The sequence below is a fragment of the Diabrotica undecimpunctata genome, chromosome 3, assembly GCF_040954645.1.
Source record: "Diabrotica undecimpunctata isolate CICGRU chromosome 3, icDiaUnde3, whole genome shotgun sequence".
NCBI lineage: Eukaryota > Metazoa > Arthropoda > Insecta > Coleoptera > Chrysomelidae > Diabrotica > Diabrotica undecimpunctata.
The window spans coordinates 77620707-77643413 of record NC_092805.1 but is presented as its reverse complement, the minus strand read 5'-3'; the positions used below and the strand labels follow the sequence as shown (position 1 = coordinate 77643413).

The following is a 22707-nucleotide window of genomic DNA, read 5'->3' as shown; positions in this document are numbered from 1 at the left end:
CGATTCCATTAAGGAATGGCCAAAACCAACTGACAAACACCAAGTGAGAAGTTTTCTTGGACTATGTACTTACTACCGAAGGTTTATTAAGAAGTTTGCAGATATCGCTAATCCATTAACGCGACTAACGGAGGAAGCAAGAGATAAAATGCCTTTGAGACCTTGAAAAAGCATTTAATAACAGCACCAATTTTAGGGTATCCACTGCCAGAAGGAGAGTTCATCTTAGATACAGATGCAAGTAATGTGGGAATTGGAGGAGTGCTGTCTCAGATTCAAGGAGGACAAGAACGAGTCCTCGGATATTTTAGTAAAGTTCTTTCAAAACCTGAGCGTAATTATTGCGTCACGAGAAGAGAACTTCTGGCAGTAGTGAAATCAGTAGAGCACTTCTATCAATACCTCTATGGAGGAAGTTTTTAATCCGAACCGACCATGCCGCCCTTAAGTGGTTGATGCAGTTTAAGAATCCAGAGGGTCAGATAGCCAGATGGATCGAACGACTCCAAGAGTACGATTTTAAGATTGAGAACCGGGCCGGAGTTAGCCACAGAAACGCTGATTCGCTTTCCAGAAGGCCATGTCCAGCAGAGTGTTCCCACTGCAACAAAACGGAATCCAAGGAAGCAGCAGTGCTAAGAACGACGATGGTCAACGACGACTGGACGCCTACTAAGATAAGGGAAGAACAAGAGAGAGATCCAGTTATACAGAAAATCCGAAAATGGAAAGAGGAAAACCGTCGACCACCTTGGCAAGAAATATCAAACCTATGCTCAGTAGTTAAGACGTATTGGGCCCAGTGGGACTCATTTATTATGGAAGATGGCTTGGTCAAACGAGTCCTGGAAAATAATGACGGTTCAGAGAAGAGAAGACAGTTGGTGATCCCAAAGAGCAGAATAGCCGAAGTACTTCGTCAGTTACACGACAGTCCATCAGGAGGGCATTTTGGTGTAAAGAAAACCCTTCAGCGAATTCGGGAACGGTTTTATTGGATGAACAGTTCCGACGACGTAAAAGACTGGTGTAAGAAATGTACTATTTGTGCTACGAGTAACGGGCCTTACCGAAAAAATAGAGCTCCTATGAGACAATATAATGTTGGAAGCCCATTTAAAAGAATAGCTTTGGACACCGCTGGGCCATTTCCAGAAAGTGAAAATGGAGGCAAGTACATGTTGGTAGTAATGGATTACTTTACTAAGTGGGTCGAGATTTACGCACTTCCAGACCAGAAGGCCGCCACCGTTGCAGATAAGTTGATCCAAGAATATATCAGCCGATTTGGAGTGCCTTTGAAGATCCATAGTGACCAAGGCAGGAACTTCGAAAGTGATCTATTCCAAGGAATATGTGATAGATTAGGCATGAAGAAAACAAGAACTACAGCATATCATCCGCAATCGGATGGTATGGTAGAACGAATGAATAGGACAGTTGGCAAGTATTTGACAAAGATGGTGTCCGATCATCAGCGAGACTGGGACCAATACCTTCCGTTCTTCACAATGGCCTACAGATCTGCTGTTAACGAATCAACAGGCCAGACACAAGCCAGAGTCCTATTCGGACGCGAAATGCGATTACCGTGTGATATAGAGTTTGGGTGTCAACCTGGAGAAGATGTAGCAGGTGAAGATTATGTGATCGAATTACTAAGAAGAATGGACGATGTACATGAGTTGGTCCGTTCCCACCTTCAGATCGCTAGCGACCGAATGAAGAAACGGTACGATACACAAGCCGAAAAGGGTTGCTTTAAGAAGAACGACAAAGTCTGGCTCTATAATCTCAAGAAGCGAAAAGGTTCTCCCAAATTGCAGCAGTTTTGGGAAGGCCCATACTTAATTATGGAAAAGATCAACGATGTCATCTACCGAATAAGCAAGATTCCGAGGGGGAAGCCGATGATAGTACACCATAACCGGCTGGCGTCTTTCGAAGGTGACCACGACGTAGATGAAGAAGTGGAAGTAAACCAAGTCCAAGATGTGTCTGACCTCACGTTTGAGGAATTCACGGGTGCCTATGGAGGTACCGGTAAAGCAAGACATGGTGTTACCACTGAAGAAAAGCAAGATCTACTCGCGCTCCCCGATGACTACTCGCTGGCCCTTACCATCCCGGCCAGTATCAAAGACGAACCAGGGTTGGCATCCGTTTTTCGAAGGAAGTTTGGTCGAGTTGCAGAACTTCAATGCCAAGTGCCAGCTCCCGGTAAAACCCTGAAACTCCAAGATGCATCACGTTACCTTTTCTACCTGGTAACAAAAGACACTGCCCGTGGCTAACCTACCTACCGAGATGTATGGGAAGCCTTACTTCAATTGAGAGAGCACGTACTAGAGTCCGACGTGCAAAAGTTAGCCATGCCAAAATTGGAGTGCCGCCAATTAGATTGGAGGGTTATCCGAAATATGGTGGAGGAGATCTTTAAAGACACCGAAGTCCAGGTGTTAGTCTGTTGCAATCCGCATAGTTACTGGCGCGGAGAGAAAACCGTCCCTTGTCATTTTTATACAACTGGAAGTTGTAAAAGAGGGTCCAGTTGCCGATACCAGCATACAGTTCCGGTTCCAGTCCCGACAAGGTTCCAGGAAGAACCATCTTTTAAGAGGGGGGCAATGTTACGATAAATATCATGGCCTAAAAAAACTGTAAATATATTATGACTAATTCTGTTTTTGTTGTAGAAATTTCGGCGAAGGATCTAGACCCAAATTATGATGAATCATTCGACTTGAGGTTTCCAGGTAGGCCGAATAAGACCGGTCTGAGCTTCTGGTTACTTCGATGGGAGATCGTTGCTTCGCCGTTGTTCTCGAATAGCGGGATTTTATATTTATAGAGGAATTTTGTTATGAAGAGGGTCAGTTAATTTTGAAGAAGATTCGTGGTCGCGATTTTAATTGTTACGTTCGTCTATATAAATTGTGTATTATTAGTTAAATAAATTGATATAAATTATCGTGCTTTTTAATAAATTAAAATAAGAACAATATAATAAATTAGTAAAGAATTCATAAATAAAATCGAACAAAATATAAATAATTATAAATAAATAAAAGACTTTACAAAATAATAATTTTGCTACTTATTTGTTTTAACATTTCCTGCTGTTCTTTTCTCTCTATGTATATAACTTATCATAAATAAAAATTATAATAGACATACAACAACTACACAAGACAACAAGACTATAATAGACATACAACCTGATGAAAGCAACTTTCTTGTTGCTTTCTTTGGGTCCTCGTAGGACATCGTCTCAGGACCAGCAACTTCACGTGGAGTCATACGTCGCCATCTTACCAAATCCACTGGTAACTTTAACATCATAATATTTAATACCATACAATGTAAACTAAATTTAAACCAACAATTTTTAACAGGATTTTACCCACATATTCAGTGGCTCAATAGATGTATACCTAGTGCACTGATGATGGAACATGAATTCCGAAAACGTTTTGTGATATAGCCCGATTGGGTTTTTAAATTATATACCTTTTATAAAGGATTTTTAATAAAATTTTTAAAAGAAAATTAATTGTTTCAATAATTTACGATTTTTACCATAATATTTATTATAACGTAACTGTACTTACTTGTATACATATGGACCCAATTCGTTGACGATAGGTTTTGATCCGTTGTTAAGAAATTCATCAGCATTGGTAACGTTGTAGATATAAAGCCTTATCTTAGGCTCTACTGGAGGTTTGGCCCACCAACCGAACGTTTGTGTACCATTTACTAACTGAATTTGCTAAAATAAATAAAAAAAAAATATTGAAAAATGACCAACAAAAATAAACAATGTTAAATAGCGAAATAAAATTTCATATTCAAAGAAAAATTAAGTAATAATAATAAAAAGGCTATATTTTGTAACGATGCTTATAAACAGTTTGTTTCTTAGTATCATTGTTTATGTATAAATGTAAGCTTTGTGAATGTGTGAGTAAGATGTGAATATAATATTTGTGAAGAAATAGATAAGAAAAACCGATATCATGCAGAATATCTATGCTGATTCAAATCAGCAAAAAATTAAAATACCTATATCTACGAATTTAATTTTATAAATAGAAATAAACACAGAACAATAAATCTAAATTTCCAACCACCAATCAAATTATATGTATCGCTGGACATATTGGAGGTTGAAGGAATTTTTGACCAAATAACCTGGCTCAAACATACATAAACTTAAAGTAATACAATTAAAAAACCAAGAAAAATATCAACAAAGCAGTACACTAACATTGATTAATTGTAAGGGAAAAACGAATGGATTATTAACAGTAAAAGCGAAGATATTAGATAAAATGCTATAAATGCATTTATATTAGAAAGTAAAGAATTTAGTTATGATCTCATATTGGAATTAGATACAATAAAAAACATTGTAATAACCCATGATGAAAATTTAAAGATAAAAAAATAACAGTTGATAAGAAAGTAATTACCATAAAAGAAGAAGAAACAGACAAATCATCTAAAGCATATAAAGTAAATTACAGTGAAGGAATAGACAGTGATAATTATTTTTTGTTGACACAGGGCACTTAGAATCAGATCAAGAAGGAATAATAGATGCCCTACTTAAAGAATATACACAAATTTTTGCTAAAGATAAATTAGATTTAGGCAAAGCAATGCTATAAAATATCATACACATGTTCAATGAAAAATAGAATTAAGATAGAAAAACAGATTACAGAATTATTAAAACATAAATTATAATAAAGAATCATGTAGAATTCATAATAAAGAATCATGTAGGATCATCTTATATTCATAATAAATATTCATATATTCATAATAAAGAACCATGTAGAATTTAAAAAAAAGCTATTATTTAGAAACTCTAACCATGAAAAAAGTTTGCAATTTTGAAAGCAACATTGGTTCAATATCTCAATATCTAAAAAAGTGGAACATACCATACTGATTTTCACAGCAGTAGATATACCATTCTCAAATGGTTTAAATGAAAGATTAAAACAAACACTGATAAATAGAGAACATTGACAACAGTATATAAAAATAATTAAAAATACAAGAAGGATTGCTCTAGAAAGTGCGTTTAGGTAACCATGGGCGTAGTATCTAAAATCGCATGAAGATGCTCATAGATTCTATGTCTGCAAAACATGACTTTGAACTTTTACTAACATAAGAAATAGTCTACAAAATACCACTACTCTACATATTTTAACTAATATTACTAGCAACTTTAATGGACTTTTTAACATGTCTGAAAATGGCAAAAGAATCTTAATGTAGATTATTGGGAAAATATTTCAGGTCAATGGCATGTAATGAGGTTAATTTAACGTTTTGCTCGCTACCTAAAAATATTCTTACAGCTTAAAAAATCTGAACTTGAGTGACGATTATACCAAACACTGTCTATTCAGATATTATCTCTGTAAGTACGGAACAGTGAACAGAGCAACATATAGGTTTTGTGAAAACGCAGAACAAACTCTAAAACCAATTTTATGTAGAAGTAGGATCATTTTTCACTAACGCCATAAATATCTGCGACAAATTATTTTAGAACCTCACTTGATAACGAACGTAGCTCTTACATGGAAAATGGGCTTTCGTCGAAATCTCGATCTTTTGTTTGTAGAATCTAAAGATGTAGAGTATAACAAAAGCTATTTTAGGTCGTCGTATGGAAAGTTTAATGGAGTCAAATGGCCCCTTTTAGTTCTATAAACGTACAATATAAGTTTAAGTTGTTTTTCTAATAGTACTCCTATATGGTTTAAATAAAGTTGCCTTTTTATTATTTATTCTGTTAGTTTAGCGATGTTATTAAATTTATTTACAGTTACTCATTATAAAAATCTACTAATGCTAACAATATGTTTTAATAGTCAGTTTAGTAATATGTTCTATTGTTAGGTATACATCTAACAGATAGCAACATGCTGTTGAAATAAGTTTGGGAAAATTACAGTTTATTTGACTGTACCTACTTTAGTTTATTGACTAAAGTAGTGATCTACAACTCCATTTTATTTAGACGTTTAAAACCATTTAAAACTACAGACATGTAATGTACTTACTGAATTTATTATTAAATTAACCCAGCTATTGAAGAAAACAGCTATTATTATTCCAAAGAATACACATCCTAGTGATATAGCTACGACGAACCCTGTAACAAAAAAATACATAAATAACTGTTAAGCAATAAACAGCACATTTGTATGTCAAATAATTACGAATAATTTAATAAGCGGAAGAACTTTATAATTATTTCAACTATGTTAAACTAAGTTCAAACTTGATTCAGATAATACTTAATATTATGAATAGGTACTTCGTGTTTATGATTTGAATTATGTGGCCTATTTGAACAGAATAATAATATCTAGCATATTTTTACATAAGATGTCGTATAAATTAGAGACAAGAAAACGTATCTACAACTTGGTTGGGCGTGTATTCAAATATTGGACACAATCCTTAAACAATACCAGAGTGCGAGTAGGGAATATTATGTCTGAATCTCCTAAAAAATGGAAGACCACGTGCATTTATTGTGCAGATTTCAGAGAGTTTGGAGAGAAGAAGACAAAACCAGGTTAAAATCTCAACGAGAAGACTGGCACGTCAATACAGATCTTTTAAGAAAACGATATCGTTGGAATTGTGGAGGAATGGTCTTAAATGTTGAAAGCGATGTAATTAACCTAAATACTCTCAAACGCAATTCTTTCGTATACCAAGATGCTGTTATCAACTGAGGCGGGTCTGCCAATAAAAAAATTATTATTTTAGATGTCGAAAAGTATTTTACTTTGAGTAATTCTTAAATGAGGGGAAACGATGGATTTTATACGCACAACGTAGAAGAATGTTTTGACAATGTTATATATAAACAGAAAGCGATATATTACATATATATATATATATATATATATATATATATATATATATATATATATATACATATATAAGTATATATATATATTTATATATATATATATATATATATATATATATATATTAGAATAACATTGAAATTAGGGAGGCTGCACCGTAATTGGAAACGGTTGATAAAGCTGCACATGATGATGATGATGATGATGATGATATATATATATATATATATATATATATATATATATATATATATATATATATATATATATATATATATACAGAGTGTCTCAGAGTAGATTTTAGTTTTCAAATTAATAAAACTCTGTTTTAGAACCTGTTACAAAAACATTTATTACGAAAATAAACACACAGAACATGCGGATTTTATTTCTTAAATAAGACGACGGTTAGATGTTGACCATCTCGCTCGTAGCACTCTTGCAATCTGGATCGCAAATTGAGAAAGACGCGCTCACACATATTCACTGGAATGTTGTTAATAGCGTTGCGAATATTTTGCTTCAGCCCTTCGATTATGGCTGGTCGATTAGCGTAGACGATGTTCTTTAAATACCCCCACAGAAAAAAATTTAAGGGGTAAGGTCAGGAAATCTTGGGAGAAAACGAATATCACCATTTTGTGAAACCAATGTGCCTGGAAACATTTCTGTTAGGGCGTTTATTGAAGTGCTCGCTCTGTGTGATCTTGCTGGAATCATGTATTGCCTGGATTATACCCTGCAAAATTATTCAATTCTGGACGTAGCCAATTCCGCAGCATGGCAGTGTATCGTGCACTGTTGACAGTTAGCGTGCGTCCTCTAGCATATTCAAAAAAGTAGGGTCCGATGATCCTCGATGCAGACATGCCACACCTAACCGTCAGGACACCAGTAGCGAGCATTGTGCTTATTGACATATCCATTAAGGTGAAAGTGAGCCTCGTCACTGAAAATAATCCCTTTTAAGCCACCGTCATCCCAAAAAGTCATCATCTCCTCAGAAAAGGTTTCCTTAGTAAGTGATCCGTTTCTTTCAAGTATTGGCTTAACTGAATTTTGTAAGGGTGAAAACTTTAATCTTTCTTTAAAATACGCTGAATACCAGCGCTTGTGCATATTTGAGAAGTGAACGCCGAGGATTACCATTCACAGCACGTCGTACTCTTGCAATATTGACAGCAGTTTAAAAAGTTTTTACTTTGCCTAGATGTTTCACAATTGTAACAACTTCTTCTCTTTTCTTCTTCAAATTTCTTTACACATGCGTGCACTAACATCGCGGCTGGTGCATTACTCACGCGTCCAATTATACCGCACACAAAAACGGCTTCGAGCAACTGTATACAGGGTGAGTCATAACTATTGGGACATAGACTAAGGACAGGTTATTTGGATCAAAATATGGCTATTGGGCCAAATATGCCTTAATAAAATGTTGCTGAGAAAAAAGATACAGGGTCGTTTTTTGCTAATAGTTTTCCTGTATATTTATAAATTGCTATCAAAATTGGCACAGAGGCATAATCTTAGACAAGAAATGGTATTTTATTTACAATTTTACGTTTTGTCATAGAGGGCGCCACGTGGATTATTCCTAATGATCAAATTGAGTCTAAACTTTTTCTGATGAAACTTTTTAGTAATTTTTATTAGAAAATATGACGTAAACATCATTTTTACGTAAAATTGGTACTCTTGTTTAAACATGATAATTTCAACCGTTTTCGATAAAAACGCAGTCGAACTGCTTAGAGTCTTAAAAAAGGATTTCAAATATTATTTCATTTATGAAAAGTATGCTTTGAACTGTCAGATAATTGTTATTGGTAAATGTCATTTGTTCAGAGTAAATTATTTTTGATGTGACAGTGTAGTGTAATGTTGCATTTTTTAAAAGTAATCATTACTTTTTTTGATTGAAATGCCTCGTCACAATCATTTTACTAATAAAGAAATGCAAGATATGACTTGCGTATACGCACAAGAAGATTTTTGCGGTCGCTCGGCAGCCAGAAGGTATGGAATGTTATACGCAAACAGATTGCAACCAAATCACAAAACTTTTGCAAGATTATATCGTAGTTTAGGTGAAACTGGGTCATTTCATACTAAAAATCGGGGTGGTCGACCGAAACAAATCACACCTAATCAAGAAGATGACCTTTTGGTTCGTGTAGATGAAAATCCTGAAATAAGTTCACGACATCTATCAGCAGCAACAGGAGTAAGTCAGTCGTCTATTGTTAGAATTCTAAAAAAAGAGAACCTCCATCCTTATCACTTCACTCCTGTTCAAAATTTACTTCCAACAGATCTTCCACGACGGTTACAGTTTTGCCAACGTATTCTGAATAAACATCGCAATGACAGACACTTTATTAAGAATATTATGTTCACCGACGAAGCAACTTTTACCAGACGGGGGGTTTTTAATTGGCGAAATAGTCATTACTGGGAAGAAGAAAACCCGCATGCTATTAAAGCTAGACATTTTCAGCATGAGTTTAAATTGAATATTTGGTGTGGCATTATAGGCGACCAACTACTAGGGCCTTATTTTCTTCCTCCGAATTTAAATGGAGATTCTTATTTATTCTTTTTGGAAAATACTCTTAGTGATATTTTAGATGATCTGCCGCTGGATGTAAGAAGAAAAATGTGGTTTATGCAGGATGGATCGCCACCTCATTTTTCATTAGCTGTTAGAAATCATCTTAATGACGTATTTACTTAACGATGGATTGGCAGAGGCAGTGATTTTCAATGGCCACTAAGAAGTCCTGAGTACAACCCGCTAGATTTTTATTTTTGGGGACATATGAAGTCCTTAGTTTATGCCAATGAAATTAATACACGAGACGAACTTTGGAGATACATTCAAAATGCAGCTAATTTTATAAGGGGACAGAATAATATTTTTTTAACGTCAGAAAATCCTTTATAAAAAGAATTAGAAAAGGCATAGAAATCGGAGGAGACCATGTAGAACATTTAGTTTGAGTTTTTGTGAGTTCTTTTAAGTTAAAGTGTGTTTAGTTTTGATTTATCGTCAAAACGGAAACCTTACGTTAGTTGCAACTTTGTTTATTAGTTTGGTATTTGATAGTGGATTAGTGAGTAATGATTAATTTAATGTTCAAAATTCAAAATGTAATGTTCAAATTGTTTTAGTTTACTCCTGAAGAAGCTGTTAAATAAATGGCGAAATATTGAGTAATTAAGAAAAAAGAAAGATTTTTATTACAGACCACTTTACCCGATAATTTGAACGTATTTATATATATATATATATATATATATATATATATATATATATATATATATATATATATATATATATATATATATATATATGTATATATATATATATATATGTATATATATATATATATATATATATGTATATATATATATATATATACAGGGTGAGTCATGAGGAACTTTACATACTTCTAACATATGTAGAGTCCCTCAGGGAGCATATCATGTGGCCACTAAAAAATCTCAACTCCTCTTCTTTATTAATTAACAGGGTGATTTGTGTAATTGACTATTTATTTCATTTTACTGTAGTATTTATACGGCTCATTTGATTTTTTTAATTTTTGCATGATACAGTACACACTATCAAGCATTCGACTGGTATTAGCTAAACTAAAAAATTCCAGGACTGGCTTTGGAAAAATTAATTTAGGGATTCGTATTAAATATTACACTCTGTATAATTTTTTTTTAAAATGCAATAAGTGATTTTCAAACTACATAAATAGCCAATGAAAACGACATATGCGACAATGTTGTCGCACTTTTATTAAATTTTTAGTGAACGATCAAATCTTACCAAAAATAGGACAACCATAATGAAGTATCAAATTATAAGGTATTAATTTAAACAAATGTTATAAATTTCAACCATTTTAATTAAAATAAGTTCCTACAACATAATCTAATACGTAGAAAATTAACATCTTTACTGTCACTTTGTATTATCTCTACGATAGAATCAATTGTTTTTCAATTTTAAATTTTTACTCATAGATCGTATTGGGGCATTATTTTCGATAAATAATAAATTAAATTGATTAAAAAGTTAAACCTCTTGTATGTGTTAGATTTTGTTGATTGTAAATGATTAAAATTTTATGTCAAATAATAATACATTGCATTAACTGTACTAAATAAAAATAAATCTAAAAAAGTTTAAAATGAAGGTTGGCGTTGACCGTTTGACGTTTCTTGATATTTTATACCCATTGTCATTATTGTCATTATCAATTGTTATTTATGTGTACAAGAATACATATTTCTTCTGTCATATCTACGTTAAGTACATTGTGTTAGTTTTGGTAGAGCTTTTGTTACTTTCGTTCAAAATGCCACATCAGTTTTCGACCACAGAATATGCAGACATAATATTTGTTTATGGATTCTGTAATGGGAATGGTAGGGCTGTTGGTAGAGAATATCGCAGGAGATTTCCTAATCGTCGAACTCCCAGTCATCCAACATTTGGGTCAGTTTTTAATTATTTGCTAGAAAATGGCACTTTTCCTAGTGGAACAACAGAGCGACATGTAGATGAAGCGCAGGACGATGACATTATGGACGCCGTTACTATGAACCCTACAATAAGCACTAGACAAGTAAGTCGAGAACTCAATGTTACTCAATCAAAAGTAAGTAGAGTCTTACAAAAAAATAATTTATACCCATATCACATTCAAATGGTTCAGCGACTACATGCTGGAGATGAGATCGATAGGTTGGAATTTTGTAGATGGATTAACAATAATCGACCAACGCTATACAGGACACTATTTACAGTTGAAGCCCAATTTACCAGAGACGGGATAAATAATTCACGAAATTCACATGTGTGGGCACAAGAAAATCCCCATGCTATTCGAGAACGTCGTTCTCAGTTAAGGTTTTCGGTTAACGTGTGGATTGGTGTCATAACTAACCAATTAGTAGGTCCTCACTTTTTTGATGGTCCTTTAACAGGGCAGGTCTATTTGAACTTTCTACAAAATATTTTGCCGAATTTGCTTGCCAACGCGAACGTTGCTATCCGAGGGATGTATTTTCAGCATGATGGGGCACCCCCACACTTTTAACTGGCAGTGAGACAACATCTCAATAATGTTTATGGCAACAGGTGGATAGAACGTGCAGGTCCTATTTCGTGGCCTTCAAGATCCCCTGATTTCAATCCCGTTGATTACCATATTTGGGGACGATTGAAGCAACTAGTTTACGCAGTGAATATTAATAACCGACAACAATTAATTGATAGAATTATACATTGTTGTAATACTATTAGAAACGATCCCCAGAGTATCCGTAATTCAATACGTCAATTAACAATTCGGCAACAAAAATGTATACAGGCTGAAGGGTTCCATTTCGAAAATCTATTTTGAATTATTTTTATTTTGTTACCATTATTGTATCTTTTCCAGTTCTAATTTATGGGTTTATCATAACTATGTACATATTTTTAGTTTTTTTTAAAATTGTTCTTCGTTATTGTTAGTAGTTACTGTTTTTTGTTGTGTTCAGTTTATCATTTCAATTAAAATGTTTGAAATTTATAACATTTATTTAAATTAATTACCTTATAATTTGATACTTCATTATGGTTGTTCTATTTTTGGTAAGATTTGATCGTTCACTAAAAATTTAATAAAAGTGCGACAACATTGTCGCATATATGTCGTTTTCATTGGCTATTTATGTAGTTTGAAAATCACTTATTGCATTTTGAAAAAATATATATACAGGGTGTAATATTTAATACGAATTCCTAAATTAATTTTTCCAAAGCCAGTCCTGGAATTTTTTAGTTTAGCTAATACCAGTCGAATGCTTGATAGTAGTGTACTGTATAATGCAAAAATTAAAAAAATCAAATGAGCCGTATAAACACTACAGTAAAATGAAATAAATGGTCAATTACACAAATCACCCTGTTAATTAATAAAGAAGAGCAGTTGACATTTTTTAGTGGCCACATGATATGCTCCCTGAGGGACTCTACATATGGTAGAAGTATGTAAAGTTCCGCATGACTCACCCTGTATATGTATCTATATATATATATATATATATATATATATATATATATATATATATATATATATATATATATATATATATATATTTATTTTCGAAAATGCATACTTCGTACTTATTGGTCTTTATTAGTAAAACGCAGCAAAGTTAGAAATAGAAAATTGTATTTTTGGTAATAATTCTAGGAAACATACACCTGACGAAGAAGGAAGTTTGTGCGACAAACTGGCAAATGTTCTTAATTAATAGAACCTAATGGCTTATAGAAAGATTAAGATCATCATCATCTTTGGCTCGACAACCCTCTGTGGATCCTAGACTGCTCTAAGATTAGTCGCCATTCTGTTCGGTTTCTCTTCTGATCTCTAGTATCCCTAAGTCGATTTCAACTCCATCTAACCACCTAATTCGTGGTCGGCCTCTGCTTCTTCTTCCTATAGGTGGTCCTTCCGTTATCTTTTTAGCATTCAATTTATCAGGCATTCGTATTATATGTCCGGCCCATCTAATTCGCTGTGTTTTAATGAAGGTTACGACAACTGGTTCTCTGTTCTACGACATCTCTTTTATTGAGACAATTTGGCAATTTTTTCAATTTTTATGGATTCGATAGAAGCGGATGGGGGCTTTGGTTTTGTAGTTTTCAAAATTCATTATGTGACCTGTGTGACGTCCTCTCGTGGGAGTCACTATCCGGGTAGCTTTTAGAAATTCAGAGACAGAGTTCAAAATAAAAATAAAACTTTATTGTCTTCCTTAAATTAAATTGACAAAAATCTTATGTACATATTTACAATTTGGTTTAGTCTTCTCAGTACCTGGCCTATTTATTCAAATTAAGTTTGACCTTGTCATATGGAACCAGTCTTATCGGCAAGCGAATGTGTATTTGAAATTTTACGGTAACGTTGTATCGATTTAATAACAGCGGACGATAGGTACAAAGAAAGGAAAGGAACTCAACACGTCCCTTAAGTGATTCGGGTTAATAGGACACTCCTCGACAGTCTCAACACGACTGTTTCAGAGTACGGGTAGTGAAAAGCTCAACACGCTTTTCGGGTAAAGACGGTATGGGACGGAAACAACTTGTGAACTCAACACGTCCACAAGCCGGGGTAGGGAAGAAGAGAATCTTCAGTCAACACCTGTCGATTCTCTCTCTATGAGGAAATGTTGCCGTTTATATAGCGGAGCTTTGCCCTTTCTACTGTCGATACACTCCTACTTCATGGGTTGGTTCGCGCGCACGCTGGTTTAACGGTGATGGCTTGGACTCATCGTTACACCCCCTCTTCCTGGGAAAAATTTTGGAACAAAATTTTTTTAAATTTTTATTCCTTCGACCCATTTTGAAAAGGTGTCCTGGAATGTCATTATATATTTGTTTCCTTTGCTGGATGTTGGAAGGGGTCCTATGATGTCGGTTGAAACGGTGTGCCATGGATGTGGCGGAATTTGTGTAGATTGCATGCGGCCTGGAGTTAAGCTTTGTTGCGGCTTAAATTGCTGACAGTTGTTGCAGTTCCTGACGAACTTTGCGGCGTCTTTAAACATACCTGGCCAGTAGTATTTTCTAGCTAGGCGGGTTATTGTTTTGGCTATTCCTAGATGTCCTGCGGTCGGTTGCTCGTGGTTTTGCTGCCAGGAGTTGTTGTCTCTTGTGGTTTGGGATGCATAGTTTCCAGGGGTTGGATACCTCTGTCTCTTTTAAATCGTATTTGTCCCAGAAGTGTCGATAGAGAAGTCCATCTTTGATAGAGTAGTCTGGAAATAGTTGCGGATTTGTCTGGATTTTATTTAAAGCTTTATTGTACCATTCGTCGGGTTCTACATCTTCTACGTTTATTATGCAAACCAGATCTACTGGTTCTCTAGAGAGCGCGTCGGCCAGGACGTTCTGGGAGCCCTTTCTGTAAATGACATCGAAGTCAAATTGTTGCAGCAGCATTGCCCATCTAGCTATTCTACCTGTAGGGTTTTCCATTGTTTGTAAGTATCGTAGACTTTGATGATCTGTGATAATTGAAGATGGGTATCCTTCGATGTAGTGTTTCATCTTTTCTATACCGAAGATGATCGCTAGTAGTTCTTTTTCTGTAACGCTGTAATTTTTTTCGGCATTTGTTAGGGTTCGACTTGCGTAAGCGATGACTTGTTCCTGTCCTTCGTCGTTTGTTTGTACTAAAGCTACTCCTAAACCGTGGTTTGAAGCGTCAGATTGTAAAAGAATCTTTTCTGGAAGTCCGGGCAGATCAGTATTGGAGCTTGTGTCAGTAGTAATTTTATTTTGTTAAATGCTTCCTCTTGGTCTCTGTCCCAAGTCCAATGTTGTTTTTTCTTTAGTAGCTTTGTTAAAGGGGCTGCAGTTCGTGAAAAATCTTTTATAAATCTCCTATACCATGAGATGATGCCCAAAAATCGGCGTAGTTGTTTAACGGTTTTTGGCGCGGGATATTCGACTATAGCTTTTGTCTTGTTGTCGTCCACTTTTATTCCCGTTTTGTTTACTACATGGCCTAAATAATTTATCTCTTCTTTGCAGAATTTACATTTGTCTATATTAATTCGTAGTTTGGCCTGCTGTAGTCTGTGAAGTACTTCTTTTAAGTTTTCCATATGTTCCTCGAACGTTTTCCCCAGTACTACTTCTGAAGCTAGGTTTGGTAAAAAATGTAGCTTGGCTTTTCTCCAAACGTTGTCTATGGAACATTTTGCTGTAAAACAGATTTCTATGTTGCTGGTTTTTCCATCTGCCAGCGTGATCTTTAAAGCTTTTCTGTCGCTGTTTGTTCCACATTGTTCCAATACTTTTTTACCTTTTTGTCCTATAAACGAATTTTGGGCTCCTGTGTCTATTAGTGCTCTTAACTTTTTACCGTTGCTGAACGTTATCGTTGTGTGGGGTCGTTGATCTGTATAGTGTGCGTAGCTGGAGGTTGTTAGGGAGGACTCTAAATGCTGACTGGGTTGCCTCCTTCTTGTCCAGTCCTGTTGGAGTTTTCCGGTCGGCTTCTACATTGGCAGTTATTGGAAGTTGTTCCTCGGGTTCCGCAATGGCTGCAGAAGAGTACAGCGATAGCTCTGCAGTTTCTTCTATTGTGGCCTCTGCGGCCGCATCTCCAACAACAAGTCTGTCTGTCGAAATTCTGTATTTTGTTATTACGACTATTTGCCTGTGTCCAGTCACACCTTGTATTGTTTGTGTTATATATTTCTTTTTGGACCATATCATATTCTTCCGCTAGTCTGATGATGTCCTGTGTTGACGATACGTCTTGCCTCTTTATATACAATTTGTATTTCGGGTTCATATTGGTGTATATCCTGTTTAGTTCTTCTTGGTGATTGAATTCACCATGTCTTCTGATCATTGTTTGAATATCAATGATGTAGTCTTTTACACCTTCGTTGTTTCATTGGAGTCGGTTCCGGATTTGAGCTTCCAGAGATTGTGTGAGAACGGAGGAAACGAAGAAATTGCGGAAATCTTGTTCGAAGTCTTTTAATTCGTTCCAATATTTATTATTGTTTCTGTACCATAGTAATGCTTTCCCGTTTAATGTTTCTGGTAGAGCTTGTAAAACGTGGGTGTCTTGTAGGCCGTAAGCTGTCTGGAGTCCATTCAACCGTTCTATGAATTCTATTGGGTCTCTTGAACCGTCAAAGTGCCCCAGTGAACCCCATTTGCGTACTATTTCCATCTTTCTTTGGCTGTCTTCCATCTGGTTTTCTTCTATTTCCTTTGCCTTGATGATCGCAACTAATCTCGCTCTTAGCTCGCTGAAATTCCCTTCCGTCGGCTGTTCTCTGTTTGTTAATTCGGCTATAAGTTCGTCTTTCTTTAATAGGTACACCCAACTAACCTTCGACGTTTCCGGAGCGTCTGTCATTTTTGAACTGTGAATCACCCTGTCTTTGATTAAAATTTGAAACGTAGTACTGTCTCATGAAAATAAAATTCGGAATTCGGTCGGTATTATTGTTTAAAACGTATTTTTCTGCTCGGGCGCCATTTGTGACGTCCTCTCGTGGAAGTCACTATCCGGGTAGCTTTTAGACAGTCAGAGACAGAGTTCAAAATAAAAATAAAACTTTATTGTCTTCCTTAAATTAAATTGACAAAAATCTTATGTACATATTTACAATTTGGTTTAGTCTTCTCAGTACCTGGCCTATTTATTCAAATTAAGTTTGACCTTGTCATATGGAACCAGTCTTATCGGCAAGCGAATGTGTATTTGAAATTTTACGGTAACGTTGTATCGATTTAATAACAGCGGACGATAGGTACAAAGAAAGGAAAGGAACTCAACACGTCCCTTAAGTGATTCGGGTTAATAGGACACTCCTCGACAGTCTCAACACGACTGTTTCAGAGTACGGGTAGTGAAAAGCTCAACACGCTTTTCGGGTAAAGACGGTATGGGACGGAAACAACTTGTGAACTCAACACGTCCACAAGCCGGGGTAGGGAAGAAGAGAATCTTCAGTCAACACCTGTCGATTCTCTCTCTATGAGGAAATGTTGCCGTTTATATAGCGGAGCTTTGCCCTTTCTACTGTCGATACACTCCTACTTCATGGGTTGGTTCGCGCGCACGCTGGTTTAACGGTGATGGCTTGGACTCATCGTTACACCTGTATATAGATGGTATTGACCTAGAGCTGAAATTGAATCGGAATTGCGAACAGAAAGGGAATGTTCATAAATCCTATTTTGGATTCTACGATTTGTTTGACCTATATATAATCAGAGGCAGTCTGCACAAAGAATTTCATGAACTCCATGTTGTTCATTTGTAATGTTGTATTTGATTGATCGGACAAGAAATAAAAGTTTTTGTTGGAGGGTAAATATTGTCTTTATTCCTCTTGATTTAACAATTTTGTCGATTTTATCAGTGACACTTTTAATGTACTGAAGAAAAGCTTTCGTATAATGACGGTCTGAGTCTTTGAGTTGAGATTGAGTGAGATATTGATGTCTGGACCTAAATCCCTTTTAGCTCTAGGTTTAATTGTACTAACCCCGAAAATATTTCGGAACGTATATATATATATATATATATATATATATATATATATATATATATATATATATATATATATATATATATATATATATATATATATATATATATATATATATATGTATATATATAAATATATAAATGAATGAATATTATAAATAAATTAAATATTAAATATACATAAATATATATTTTTTAATTCTATTTACATGGTCCTTAATTTGACGTCAGTGTCGTGAATCACAGATTAACCAGTTAACCACTATGATTCATTCCTGTGAATCGGTAGTGCCCTATTTAATCGCGTCGTGTGTCTTACAGTTTAATGCAAAGTTGAGATCCACATTAATGATAAAGGTGTTTATGAAACTGCTTACTTCATTGATGTCAACTTATGCTAACTTTGGCAACACCCTGGTATGTTAACGTATTTAAAACTAAATTAAGTAATAAACGTAAATATAAATCATAGTAGTGTCTATTATTAAATAATATCAGTACTATTTTGGACTTCTGTTTGTCCTCCATTCTCGAAAGGATTTTATAACACTGTTCTTGCAACATTTTGTATATTTTACAAAACTGACTTAGTTCTGTTTTTTCTTACCTAAAACTGAACTTTTGTATTGTAATCTGTATGGTTCATAATCTAAACTATTTCTTCACTTCCATCTTAATAAGCTGCATATCTTTTGTAAGATAAACCATGTACAAATTTTTGGACTTTACTGTTGTTTGCATATTTAATGAACTTGTAGATCAACTAATGATCTGTATGAATTCTAACACGAATCGTCTTCAATAAAAGAATGAAGTAGCTGATATCTCATAGATCTCGTAGATCCTTTCTTTTATTCTCCAACGTTTGACCGCGAACCATTCACTATCATAGTGAACTACATTTAGAATTGAAGTCGACGGTCGTAATCCTTTTATAATGTATCTTAATGCAATTTACTATTTTTGTTGGGAATAAGTCACAATTTTACTTTAAAATTAAATGTCATTTACTTTAAAATGTATAATATATTATGTCTGAAGTGTCAATATCGATGAGTCACATAAAATTAAATTATTAATAGAATTTTTTACCACGCAACAAAAACAAAATTTGTTATATTTATTAGTTTTGCATTTTGAGAAATATTTCCGAAGTAGAAATAGAAACTTCAAATAAACTTAACATTAAAATAACATTGTGGCTTATTCCCAACAAAAATGTAAATTATATATATATATATATATATATATATATATATATATATATGTAAATACTTTTTTCTTTTTGGGTGTGGTAGTCAATAAAAGCAGAGCTTTGCTAAGGCGTACTATTTATTCTGAATCCAAGCTTTCGGTGGTTTTTTGCCACCTTTATCAAGGTCTACAAAGAAAATTATTATGTTGTAACAGTTTGAATGGTGCCAAAACAAGGCTATAAAAAAAACTATAAAAAACTTACCCGAATGTAAGATTCGTGGCAGAAACAACAACGTTAAATAACATGATATACTGAAGTTGCAATTACACTTTAAAAATTACTGTTAAAAAAACACTTTAAAATTACTAAGTACGTTAAAAGTTAAAAACAAAATGAAGGACGACATGTTAAAACAGTCGTCACTGCAGGCTTGATTTCAGTCACATTTCACGGAGCAGAAAGAGAACGTGGGTGGACAATTATTGTTTAAATAGTTAGGAGAAAATACAAAAAACAACTTTGAAATTAACGTCTCACAAAATACTGTTTATGAATTTTGAGTACTACCAACTGTATTACCAACTTAAAAATAAGCGGGAAGTTAAAAATGTTATTTATGATGTATGTAAATAGGTTTAGAAAAAATAATAACTCAAACAAAACAAAACTAAATTAGTAACTGAAGTTTGATCACAAGTATTCAATTAATACTGAAGTTTTTAACAAAAGAAAAGAACAAAAAAAAAACTCTGAGATGCAAAATAGCTCAGTCAAAAGTCAATATAAAATTGTAAATTTTGCTAAGATTCTGGATCTCAGATCTCTTATTAAGATTGTTATTATCAATCTTGCTGATATGTACCATCTCTAAGAAAGTTCTCTTAAATTTATTTTTCTCTCTGGCTAATATTTTTACATTGTTGAAATCTATCTTATGGTCTAGATCGATAGTATGCTCTGCCAAAGCACAAGTAGGTTTGTTTAATCTATAATCACTCTTATGAGAAACAATACGGCTAGACAGATTCCTTTCAGTAACACCATTGTACGTGGATGGACATTCAGTACATTGAATGCAATAAACAACATCTGTAGTCTCTAGAGTGGTTAGGGGTTGTTTTATTTTGCTATACAGCTGACGTATGGTTTTGATGTTCTTGTTAGCTATTTTGATATTCTTAAAGTCTTTAAAAATCTTAATGAGTTCAACGGTTAGTTTTGGAATATATGGAAGGGCATAAAAGTACACACTTGTTGAAGCTGAATTATTTTGTGCTGAGGGCACTGATTGTGACATAGTAAGTCTGTTGTTTCTATTAACAAAGGGAACATTAAAAATTAATTTATTAATCAGTCTTAGAGGATATGAATTTTCAACAAAAATATTACGTAAGAGGTTGAGATCATGTTGGAGATAATCCGGATGAGATAACCTTTTGACACGTTCTTTCATCGCTAGGACTAAATTAGTTTTCATCCTCGGAGGATGGTGAGAGTGGTAGCTTATGAATCTATTGCTACTACATATGGGTTTTCTATACCATTGTGTTTTCACAACATTATCCTCACATCTATGCAATCTCATGTCAAGGAAAGGCAAAGATCCCTCCCGCTCCTCCTCGCACGTGAATTGCAAGTGTGGGTTTTGTTGGTTGAACACATTTAACGTAGAATGTATGGAGTCTGCAGGTAGTGCCAAGATTAAGTCATCCACATATCTCTTTATGAACGGTATTTCAAAATTGATTTGTTGCAAACAATCTTCAATCAAGTCATCTAAGACATAATTGCACAGTATTGGTGAAATAGTGGAACCCATTGGAGTGAACCAATATTTAGTGTCGGTGAGTAAGTCTTCACATTTTTGTATATAGTCCCTTTCTCACCGACACTAAATATTATAAAAAGTTTAACAATAATCCCGTGTGTACTATGCAACAAAAGGCTAACAAACTAGTTTCTGATTTGGTAAAGGAGAATCAAATAGATCAATCAGTTGGTAAAACTTTGAAAATTTACAATGCAATTGCTCCTAGATTTTATGCTCTCCAAAAAATTCATAAACCTACTCTGTCTATGAGACCAATAGTGTCCTCAATAGGTACACCTAATGGCCCCATAGCAAGTTTTCTAACTAATATTCTCACAGAAACATACAATAATAACAATGAGTTTTGCATTCAGGACTCTTTCAGTTTCAGTTCCTTTATTAATAACTTAAAATTACCCATTAACTATAAGCTCGTTAGTTTTGATGTAGTGTCTCTGTTCACTAATTTACCATTACACACAATATTGGTTAGCGTTGAGAAACACTGGGATGACATATCAATGCACACAGCCCTTAACTTAGATAATATCAAAAAACTCATTTCTTTTGTTTTTGACTCTAATGTGTTTATTTTTAATGACTGTTACTACAAACAAGTCTTTGGTACTCCAATGGGTTCCACTATTTCACCAATACTGTGCAATTATGTCTTAGATGACTTGATTGAAGATTGTTTGCAACAAATCAATTTTGAAATACCGTTCATAAAGAGATATGTGGATGACTTAATCTTGGCACTACCTGCAGACTCCATACATTCTACGTTAAATGTGTTCAACCAACAAAACCCACACTTGCAATTCACGTGCGGAGGAGCGGGAGGGATCTTTGCCTTTCCTTGACATGAGATTGCATAGATGTGAGGATAATGTTGTGAAAACACAATGGTATAGAAAACCCATATGTAGCAATAGATTCATAAGCTACCACTCTCACCATCCTCCGAGGATGAAAACTAATTTAGTCCTAGCGATGAAAGAACGTGTCAAAAGGTTATCTCATTTGGATTATCTCCAACATGATCTCAACCTCTTACGTAATATTTTTGTTGAAAATTCATATCCTCTAAGACTGATTAATAAATTAATTTTTAATGTTCCCTTTGTTAATAGAAACAACAGACTTACTATGTCACAATCAGTGCCCTCAGCACAAAATAATTCAGCTTCAACAAGTGTGTATTTTTATGCCCTTCCATATATTCCAAAACTAACCGTTGAACTCACTAAGATTTTTAAAGACTTTAAGAATATCAAAATAGCTAACAAGAACATCAAAATCATACGTCAGCTGTATAGCAAAATAAAACAACCCCTAACCACTCTAGAGACTACAGATGTTGTTTATTGCATTCAATGTACTGAATGTCCATCCACGTACATTGGTGAAACTGGAAGGAATCTGTCTAGCCGTATTATTTCTCATAAGAGTGATTGTAGATTAAACAAACCTACTTGTGCTTTGGCAGAGCATACTATCGATCTAGACCATAAGATAGATTTCAACAATGTAAAAATATTAGCCAGAAAGAAAAATAAATTTAAGAGAACTTTCTTAGAGATGGTACATATCAGCAAGATTGATAATAACAATCTTAATAAGAGATCTGAGATCCAGAATCTTAGCAAAATTTACAATTTTATATTGACTTTTGAC

The 22707-nt window shown here is 34.3% G+C and overlaps 1 protein-coding gene across 5 annotated transcripts in view; it reads right to left on the bottom strand.

Moving 5' to 3' along the window:
• Positions 1-22707, bottom strand: part of emp (epithelial membrane protein) — a 453476-nt gene that overhangs the window by 133704 nt on the left and 297065 nt on the right. For all 5 annotated transcript variants that reach the window (XM_072526105.1, XM_072526108.1, XM_072526106.1 and 2 more), the window contains 2 exons: positions 6090-6181; positions 3612-3772 (listed from right to left, as the gene is read on the bottom strand). In XM_072526105.1, the coding sequence (XP_072382206.1) occupies positions 3612-3772; positions 6090-6181 (253 nt within the window). The remainder of the gene's footprint in view (positions 1-3611; positions 3773-6089; positions 6182-22707) is intronic.